The sequence below is a fragment of the Engraulis encrasicolus genome, chromosome 24, assembly GCF_034702125.1.
Source record: "Engraulis encrasicolus isolate BLACKSEA-1 chromosome 24, IST_EnEncr_1.0, whole genome shotgun sequence".
NCBI lineage: Eukaryota > Metazoa > Chordata > Actinopteri > Clupeiformes > Engraulidae > Engraulis > Engraulis encrasicolus.
This window is the reverse complement of record NC_085880.1, coordinates 15947148-15957147: the sequence shown is the minus strand read 5'-3', so window position 1 is coordinate 15957147 and position 10000 is coordinate 15947148. Positions and strand designations below refer to the sequence as shown.

At 43.4% G+C, this 10000-nt stretch overlaps 1 protein-coding gene across 2 annotated transcripts in view; it reads right to left on the bottom strand.

Annotated features, from left to right (window-relative positions):
• Positions 1-10000, bottom strand: part of wdfy4 (WDFY family member 4) — a 113026-nt gene that overhangs the window by 85920 nt on the left and 17106 nt on the right. For both annotated transcript variants that reach the window (XM_063191356.1, XM_063191357.1), the window contains exons 9-11: positions 8613-8911; positions 7764-7926; positions 5575-5670 (exon numbers count right to left, since the gene is read on the bottom strand). In XM_063191356.1, the coding sequence (XP_063047426.1) occupies positions 5575-5670; positions 7764-7926; positions 8613-8911 (558 nt within the window). The remainder of the gene's footprint in view (positions 1-5574; positions 5671-7763; positions 7927-8612; positions 8912-10000) is intronic.

The window sequence follows — 10000 nt, the reverse complement described above, 5'->3', positions numbered from 1 at the left end:
CAGGAGTTACGATAATGGAAAGAGCCCAAAGGTTTCAATCGATAGAATTCACTGTAACGGCTTAGCCATCAGAACGAAACTCAAAATTACGTCCCTGCTTAGCTTTGCTAATTTCACTTCCTTATTTATAGAATTTTTAGAATTATTTATTAATTTATGTGCACATGGGGAATGCCTCTTGAGATGTGACAAATCGTTTTCAACAGGGTCCCCTTAATTCTTTAACGCATAACATGGGTCTAAATAGACCCGGCTGAGTTTAAAATTTCTATATCTTTGTAAGAATACAATTTTCTTACTCAGCACTCCATGAATTCCTCAATTGACTTGTTTTTGTCCCTTAGATGACTTAATTTATTTTTATGCATCATAACTTTTTGCGTGAAAACACTTTTTTGGTTACTACCCCTTTAACGCATAACATGGGTCTAAATAGACCCGCATTCATTTCCTATGTAATTTCATCACAAGCTTAATGTCTCTTAGCCATATTGAAAAAGGATTTTGATTCTTTTACTAAAAGTCCAACTTTTTATCATTTATTTAGTATTAACTCCCAACATCAATACTTATTTTAAATACTTGATGGTTATTCTTTGATATAGAAGTCATTTTATATAACTATATGATATTTAGACACATGGGTCTAAATAGACCCGCATTCATTTCCTATGTAATTTCATCACAAGCTTAATGTCTCATAGCCATATTGAGAAAGGATTTTGATTCTTCTACTAAAAATTCAACTTTTTGTCATTTATGGAGTATTAACTCCCAACATTAATACTTAATTCAAATACTTTATGGTTATTCTTTGAAATAGACATCTTTTTATACAATTATATGATATTTATACACATGGGTCATTTTTTATATACACTGTGTGCAGAATTATTAGACTAACATGTTTTTTGACCATATTGCCTTTTTTATGCTTACTTTCCAACAGGAATCTATATGAACTTGAAAACCTATCGGATTTAAGCATTCCAGGCCATGCATATTTGTATAAAAATATGGGGCTGTGGTCGAAGGTGCCCAACACCTTATATCAGGTGTGCATAATTATTAGGCAACCTTGTTGTCTTCTTGGAAAATGGGCCACAAAATAGATCTAACAAACTCTGAAAAGTTGATTAACAATTTTGAAGTCTTCTAGAGGGATGTGGCTGTCGTGAAATTGGCAAGACCAGGGCCGGTTTTTAGCATAGGCCGGCTAGGCGGTCGCCTAGAGCGCCATGTGAAGAAGGAGCGCCGAAATGGCGCTCTCCTATGCGTAATTTTGCGATATGAAGTTTTTTTTATGAAGTCGCAATCAACAAAGAGTGGCGAAAGCGCTCCTCACGGCAAAGCGCCCCTCAGCCAATAGTAATATCGCTTCCAACTGTCTCTGGGAAGTCTGTGAACCAATAAACAGACAGTTCTGAGAAAGGGGGCGGGACGAGTGACAGCGTGCGTTCTATTTTGAATTTGGAGACTCACTCGAGAGACAGAGAGGGCAAGCGCAAACAGTAGTGCTGCTCTGCTGGATGGAGATTATTATGTTCTCATTAAACCACTCATTGCATGATGCAGGAGTTTCAGAGGGTATTTTGGAACTATGTGATTTAATCAGCAACCGTTTGTGATTATGGAAAGCCTAATAGTTATGAGGTTACTATTTGGAATTAGAGAGAAAAAGAGCTTTGTTTTTGATCAGAGAAATCGCTAGTTAGCATGCTAACATTAGCCAAGTATGCCAAGCAATGAAATCCAGTAAAGTAGCTGTTAGTAGCCTACTCACTACTCACTTAAGGGCGGGTTATGCTTCCTACTTGTGCCACAGAGTGAGCTTGTCGCAGCCATGATGCAGTTAATTTTGGTTTATGCCCTGTTTTGAAGCACGGTCTGCGCGATGTCATTCCACGCTCAAACTGCCTTCAATACAAAGAGTAAACTAGACGTGTCTGTTGTTTTTTAGCATCACAGACTCGACGACAATGAAAATGAAACATTAAATCTTTATATCACGTGCATGTTTGATCGCACTGGCAGCCACAGTGGTAGTTTGGAACAAAGAAGTGGCTCATTTGTCGAGGACGAAGCGGAATGTTTCCTCGACCTCGGAACCACTGTTCAACTGTCCAAATAACTTCAGCGTCGTAACTTGCAAGCGCATGTGTTGTCTTTGGTTCGTGTAAATAAATCAAACAACAAAGCACGGGCAACTTATTTAATGAAGAGCTCACAGTCCGTAGACCGACGAAGGTTAGAACAAGGAAGTAGCGCTTGTTCTCGACTCGAGGACAGAGCAGGCTGGTCGAGAGGACCAATCAGGGACCTATTTTCGCCGTTCGCGCCGTCGCTCCCTGCGTCGAGACACAATTTTGGGGAGGTGCCCCAGAGTACCTGCGTGATGGGGGGGGCTTCACTCCGTTAACTGCGCGGCTCACTGCATCATGATGCAGTGACGCTGATCTCGAGGCATAAACCACCCTTTACACCCACCTGATATCATAATACTTGCTTAGGTTGACAAGCAATGTAAAGTAAGACTAGTGGAATGTTAAAAACAATTTTAGCTGCCATATCTCCTTCCATCCACATGAATTACCTGCTTGTTGTAAGCTTAAAAAAAACATTAATTTCCAGACCAGAATGACATAGCCTACATTAATCATGTAACAGAACCATGCACAGCAGACAAGTGAGGCTATTTACTATATTTTGTATATTATGAAATTCAATAGCGTGACAGCTCTTCTCCCTTTCTCTCACCCTGTCCCTCCAGTTCAAACACATAGATAGTCCCCTTCTCATTCTCCTACTCACAAATGCACCACTATTTCCAGTCCAGAAATGAAATTGGTTTGGAAGACAGCACAAATGTGTAGCTTATTAAAATTGTTATGCTGCCATGCTTTGTGATGCTGTAGGTAGTGTAGATCAATGCAGACCTCATTGGTAGACTTATTGTCTACACATGCATTTTACATGCACTGTATCACTCTCCTGGCATTTCAATTTCACGTTACAATTCAAACACATTGATAACCTCCCTCTCATCTGGGGTTGGGGGCCCCACCACCATCACATCCAACACACCACACAGTGAAGCTACTTTCATGCGACTCAATCTGATGTGTTGGTCGCCTGTCAAAAAGAACCACAAATCCATTTGATGAAAAACGGTTATTGTTCTTGATGCTATTTAGTTAAGCTTACTACGGATATTACTCTTGTGTTCTGTAAGGTATAAGAAAGAGGTTTTTTTTCTTTCAAAGGTAGGGGGGGGGGGACTCAAACTCGCCTAGGGCACCAAATAAGCCAGAACCGGCCCTGGGCAAGACGTTGGTCACTTTACCACAGAATTATGAAATGCATCATTACAAAGTCATCAGTCTCGTAAGAAATGTCACTGCCAAAAATTGAGAAGAATTTAAGGTGGAGCTACAAAAAAGTATTACCCTGCAGTCCTATAATATTACACAACAGAAACCTACACCAAGTGTCCAGAAGAACAGGGCATTGAGCACTCAGAGATATGGCCAAGGTAAGAAGGGATGACACTAGAAAAGTTAATTAAGTCAAGACTGGGTCAAAAATACCTGGGGACAGAGTTTTCAAAGTTAGGCCTATTATGGACTTGGGAAAGTGACTCTTGACAGACAGGGTGGATGAGCCCATGGCTGGATCATTGAGAGGAAGACATTTGCATCTTTTGAAGACCATGGTAATCAAGCTGTACTTTGCTGGTATTTGAGTGGAAGTCAGGAACTTATGTAAGTGTGCACATTGCTGATCTAGCCATAGACTCATCTACCTGGTCCATTAACAGTCACCTTCGCTAGTTCATAAAACCATTGAAAAAACTGTCTAAAGATATTTCTTGACCCAGTCCTGACTTCAGTTTCTTGTTGAGTGGTCTTCAGGTTTCAGCCTGTTTTACCTTGGCCATGTCTCTGAGTGCTGAATACAATGTTCTTGTGGACACTCAATGTAGGTTTCAGTTCTGGAATATAACAGCACTGCAGGTAATAGTTTTGTGGTAGTTTCATCTTCAATTCTTCTAAATCTGGCAGTGACTTTGTGAGCTCATGTCATGTGACACTGATGGCTTTGTAACAGTGCTTTAGATGGATGTGACCAATATTTCAAGACAGCCACACCCCTCTGGAAGACATCAAAGTTGTTTATAGTATTTTTGGAGTTTGTTAGATGTCTTTTGTGGCATATTTTCCCATAGGAAAGCAAAGTTGCCTAATAATTATGCACATTAATTATGCCCTGATATAGGCTATTGGGCTCCTCCGATCACACGATCTCTTATTACACAAATATGCATGACCTGGAATGCTTAAATCCAATAGGTCAGCAGTGGTCAACAGTGGTCAAAAGCTGTCCTCAGTTTATTTTTTCCTGACTGGAATCCTTTTAAATATATTTTAGTTCCTAACGTGAAACACTTCAGACTTAGGCTATGTCTGCAATAATGGGGGAAATTATTTGTGTGTTTATTTATATAAGATACAAAAAAACACCCATTTTGTGCATTAAAAACAGCCTAAATCACAACTTTTAATCCATTAGCTATTAAAATACATTAATTGTGGAAGTTATTATAGTGAAAGATTTAGACTTCCATTAAAAATGAATGCGGGCCATTTTCGATCCACGTCTAGAAATTAGTGATTTAATTCCAAATTCATGTTTATTTGTAAAATAAAAATATAAGAACATTTTAAAAAATACTTTTTTGAATTAAGGACCACCTATGTAATTACTTTTAGAAGAATTATGGGATAAAATGCATTGGTTTTAGAAGTTGTGTGAGAGAATACATGATTAATGCTCAGAAATACATTGGAAATGAATGCGGGTCTATTTAGACCCATGTTATGCGTTAGTGTGAGTCCAATGGCTTATGCATTAAAGGGTTAATTCTTTACAATAAAGACAATGCAAGGCAATACGTACATTACAACACAGCACACATTCTCACACTCATCCAACCCACGGCCTCTTCATCCGCTCCCTTCAACAACCCCCATATCAATTAGGTTTGTTTTAAAGCGATACTGTACCATGCCTTCTCTCCTGTGTACTTTCAGCTTTTATTTTAGTCTGGTGAGGCAGCTTCTAGTTACAGGCTACGGATTTACAAGCTAAATCCGTTCCCATGGAGGGTGGGACCTTACTCTAAAATTCATTGGAGTTCCCTTAACCAATCCGCGGGTGAGTTCTGCGTCACCACTCTCAATTGTTTGCTGATTGGCAGAACCGTGAACGAACCGAGCTAGGCGAGCTAGGCGAGCTAGGCGGGTTGGGCAAGACTACTGTTCGGAGCCAACATTTTTGGGCAGAATTATGTAGAATGGCGTCGCCAGGCTATGGCATCACCACTACACATACCGAGTCTCTAATATAACTATCTCTTTCACACTCATACACACAAACCCACACAGCACACCGCGCGCACACACACACACACACACACACACACACACACACACACACACACACACACACACACACACACACACACACACACACACACACACACACACACACACACACACACACAAAATCCCTCACCTGTGTTCCTGATGGACCTCATGGCGAGGGCGGCGACTAGTTTCAGCATGCCGATCGTCAACAGGCGCTCAGACAGGTCCAGATGCTGCTCATTACCTACAGACAGACAGACAGACAAGCAGACAGATAAAAAGGCAGACAGACAGACAGACAGACAGATAGATAAAAAGGCAGACAGACAGACAGACAGACAGATAGATAGATAGATAGATAGATAGATAGATAGATAGATAGATAGATAGATAGATAGATAGATAGATAGATAGACAGATAGATAGATAGACAGACAGACAGACAGACAGACAGACAGACAGACAGATGGGCAGAGAGACAGACAGACAAGCAGATAGATAGACAGGAAGACAAGACAGACAGACGGGCAGAGAGACAGAGAGACAGACAGACAAGCAGATAGATAGACAGGAAGACAAGACAGACAGACGGGCAGAGAGACAGACAGACAGACAGACAAGCAGATAGACAGACACACAGACAACACACACACACACACACACACACAGACACACACACAGACACACACACACACACACACACACACACACACACACACACACACACACACACACACACACACACACAGGGTTTGGTGTCAGGGTTTTGGAGTTGGAAGTGAATGTGGACTTTGTATGCATTTGAATTTTATTGTTTTCTAGGTTTCTTTGTACTCGTTTACTCATTTTACTGTTAAACTCTTCATTTGTTTGCCAGCGTTTTCTATGTCCATGTGGTTGCTTCATTGTTCTATGTGCTCCTACTATGTCACGTTTGTTCCCTGTACTGAACCTGTCCCTTCTGATGCAACTACTGCAGTCAGGCCCGCCGACAAGGGGTATGTTGTCCCGGGCCCAGGGAGAATTGGGTCCCCACCGCATTGCATGTATTAGATAAGGGGCCCTTTCAGATGATTTTGTCCAGGGCCCAGCAAAGCTGTCAGCTACCCTGGCCGTAGTACTGGGCGGGTGTCGTGAGTAAGGATGTTTGTTTGCGGTTTTCTGTTTGGACTTTCTTTTCTGTCACGTTGTTTGTGTTGAGGACTTGGGTCGTGTTCCTCGTATCTGGACTTTGAGTTTTTCCAGGAGTAATTAAATCCCCCCTTTTTCAGCCTCAGCTTCTCCGTGCCTGTGTGTGTGTGTGGATTTCAATTGGCCTCTCTATGCATGCAGGGAAGCCGACATGGGGGGATAAAAGGGTCAGTTGTCCCGGGACCAAGGAGAGAGAGGGGCCAAAATTGGGTCCCCATTACATTGAATGAATTGAGCAGGGGGACCTTTCCGATTAGGGGGGGGGGCTTTATTGTAGACAGGACAGTGAAGACGTGGACAGGAAATTAGTGTGGAGAGAGAGACAGGGGTGGGCCGGCAAAGGACCAGGGCCAGAACCGAATCCGGGTCGGCCGCGTAGTAGTCAGGTGCCCTACCGAGTGCCTTTCAGATTACTTTGTCACGGGCCTAGGCAAAGCTGTCAGTGGCCCTGCTTGTGTGTAGGGTTGGGGTTTCGAATGGCCTCTCAATGCCCTCCCAGCCCCCCTCCTGATTATCAGACAGTTTGGCACTTTATAGCTCTATTCAAATGGGATTAGTTTCATGGCGTGACATGGAGTAAAGTTGTAATTACAGAGAAATTTTGGCCCGTCCGAACGCGCCGTGTCACTGAAGATAGCAGACTTTGGCCTTATTTGCACGGGATTGGTTTTATGGGGTGGCCTAGGGCAAAGTAATAATCACAGGGAAATTTAAATCGTGTCTACACACGCCATGTCTGTCAGTAAAGATATCAAACTTTGTCTGTAGACTCAAGAGTTATACCTTCTGTAAAGTCCGGAGAAATCCAGACGGTTAATTTTAATCCTGTGTGAATATAACTCTATGTAAAGACGACAATAAAAATGCACGACACATCCATGGCAGTCAAGGGTAAGTGGTTACGGGGTCAGACATGTAGACCAAAGGTCGTGAATTTGATTCTGAATTAGAATAATTAACCAATTATCTTGCCCATTTACATCCATGACTGAGGTACCCTGAGCATGGTAGTGTGTGTGTGTGTGTGTGTGTGTGTGTGTGTGTGTGTGTGTGTGTGTGTGTGTGTGTGTGTGTGTGTGTGCGTGTGTGCGTGTGTGTGTGTGTGTGTGTGTGTGTGTGCCCCCATGTGCGCGTGTGTGTGCGTACCGGTCAGGCCCTGCTTGCGCAGTATCTTGGCGTGTTTCCTGAGCTCCAGCAGCAGCAGTTCCATCATGCCGTTATCACTCAGCACCTCGGCCAGCAGCCCGCTCCGTAGCGCCATCTTGTGGAGCGAGAGCAGAACTACAGCGTTGAACGTCTCCGAAGGGTTCTGTTGAGGTGGCACATACAGCAAGTTACATTACACACACATGCACACATTACATCACATTACATTACATTACTCGCAGCTGTTGCTTTTGCGACTTACAGTTATTTTAAGCACAGGGTAATGGTTACAATCCATGGAGCAGTCTGGGGCTAGGTGCTTTGGTCAAGGGCACCTTAGGCATGGAGTGAGATAGGGAGTGGAGAGGTGGGATTTGAACCGGCAACCCTCTGATCTAAAGCCCATCTCCTTAACCACTAGGCCATTTTATGATTTATCTCATGTCCATAAATCATGAAATAACTTGTAAAATAAAATAATGTAAAAGAACAGACACAGAGACCACAATGCAACTCATGGCTTTCCAAGACCCTTTTTGAGTTTCTTGAGTTTAACCAAAGGAAGGGACCTGTGTGATGCAATGTGCTCGCTGTTTGTCTTTGTGCTGAGAGGAGACTTTGGTTGGAGAGTCTTAAAACGAGGAGCTTTTATCCGGTTATGTATATCAGTTATGTACAGGGCATTGGTACACACACGTGGACAGACACCTCTTCTTCACAGCTACACACACATACACACACACACACACACACACACACACACACACACACACACACACACACACACACACACACACACACACACACACACACACACACACACACACACACACAGAAACACACAAACACCTGTTTGAAGACAGCCTGCAGGTGCCGCAGTGCCTCGTGGGGGATGTAGTCCAGTGAGAGCACTACGGTCTCCAGCAGCTCGCAGAACAGCTCGTAGGTGTGCGGGGGTTTGCGCCAGGCCAGCTGTGCCATCTGTGCCAGGGCGCCCGTGCTCCACTCCAGCAGGAAGAAGTTGGCCTTCTCCCACGACCACACTGTGGACACGCTGTGGTACACCTGGGCCACCAGCAGGGGGCTCGCCGAGCGCACCAGGCACGACTGCAGAACACTGTACGCACGCAGGTTACGCACCGTGGAGCCTAGACGCACGCACGCACCACACACACACACACACACACACACACACACACACACACACACACACACCTAAGATACAGCACCAGGCACGACTGCAGAACACTGTACGCAAGCAGGTTACACACCGTGGAGCTGCCCTGGATATATGTATATTAACACACACATGCACACCTTAGATACAGCACAAGGAGAACAACTGGAGAACATTGTATGCACACATCTTATGCACCGTGGACAGCTGAGATACACGTATCTTAGATACAACACCAGTCAGGATTGCAGCATATACACACACAGGTTACACACAAAATGTAGCCTAATGCATGCAGACACAATCTCACAACACACACACACACACACACACACACACACACACACACACACACACACACACACACACACACACACACACACACACACACACACGACACACACAGATACCACAGAGCACAGGTTACACACACCAGTGCCCATAAAGAATCTCACAACACATAAGAGCACAGAACAGCACAGTGCAGGACGATACACACTGTAATGCAAAATACCACACGCACACGCACACAAACACACACACATATGCATGCATGCATGCACACGCACACACACACACACGTACACACACACGTACACACACGTACACACACGTACACACACGTACACACACACACACACACACACACACACACACACACACACACACACACACACACACACACACACACACACACACACACACACACACACACACAAGGAGTCACTGTCCCATTCTAATTAATGCAGGGGATATACAGCATGTACCGTACCACATAAGATTAACCCATTGGCGCCTGAGCCAGTTTTTAGAAAAGGTCCCCAATGCCTGAGGGTTTTTTGAGATAAGAAAAATTGGTTGAAAACTCCTATGAAAAATTCAATATCTCAGCCTCTGGAACACATATGGACATGGGACAAATTGCATTTAAAAGGTAAAATCATCTGCTTTCACGGGATTATGTTCATTCAGCATTAACACTAACACATATTCCTTTAAAAAATCATATCTCATAGTCAAATGATTGAAAAACGTTTCATGTGCTTTCAGGATAATGCTT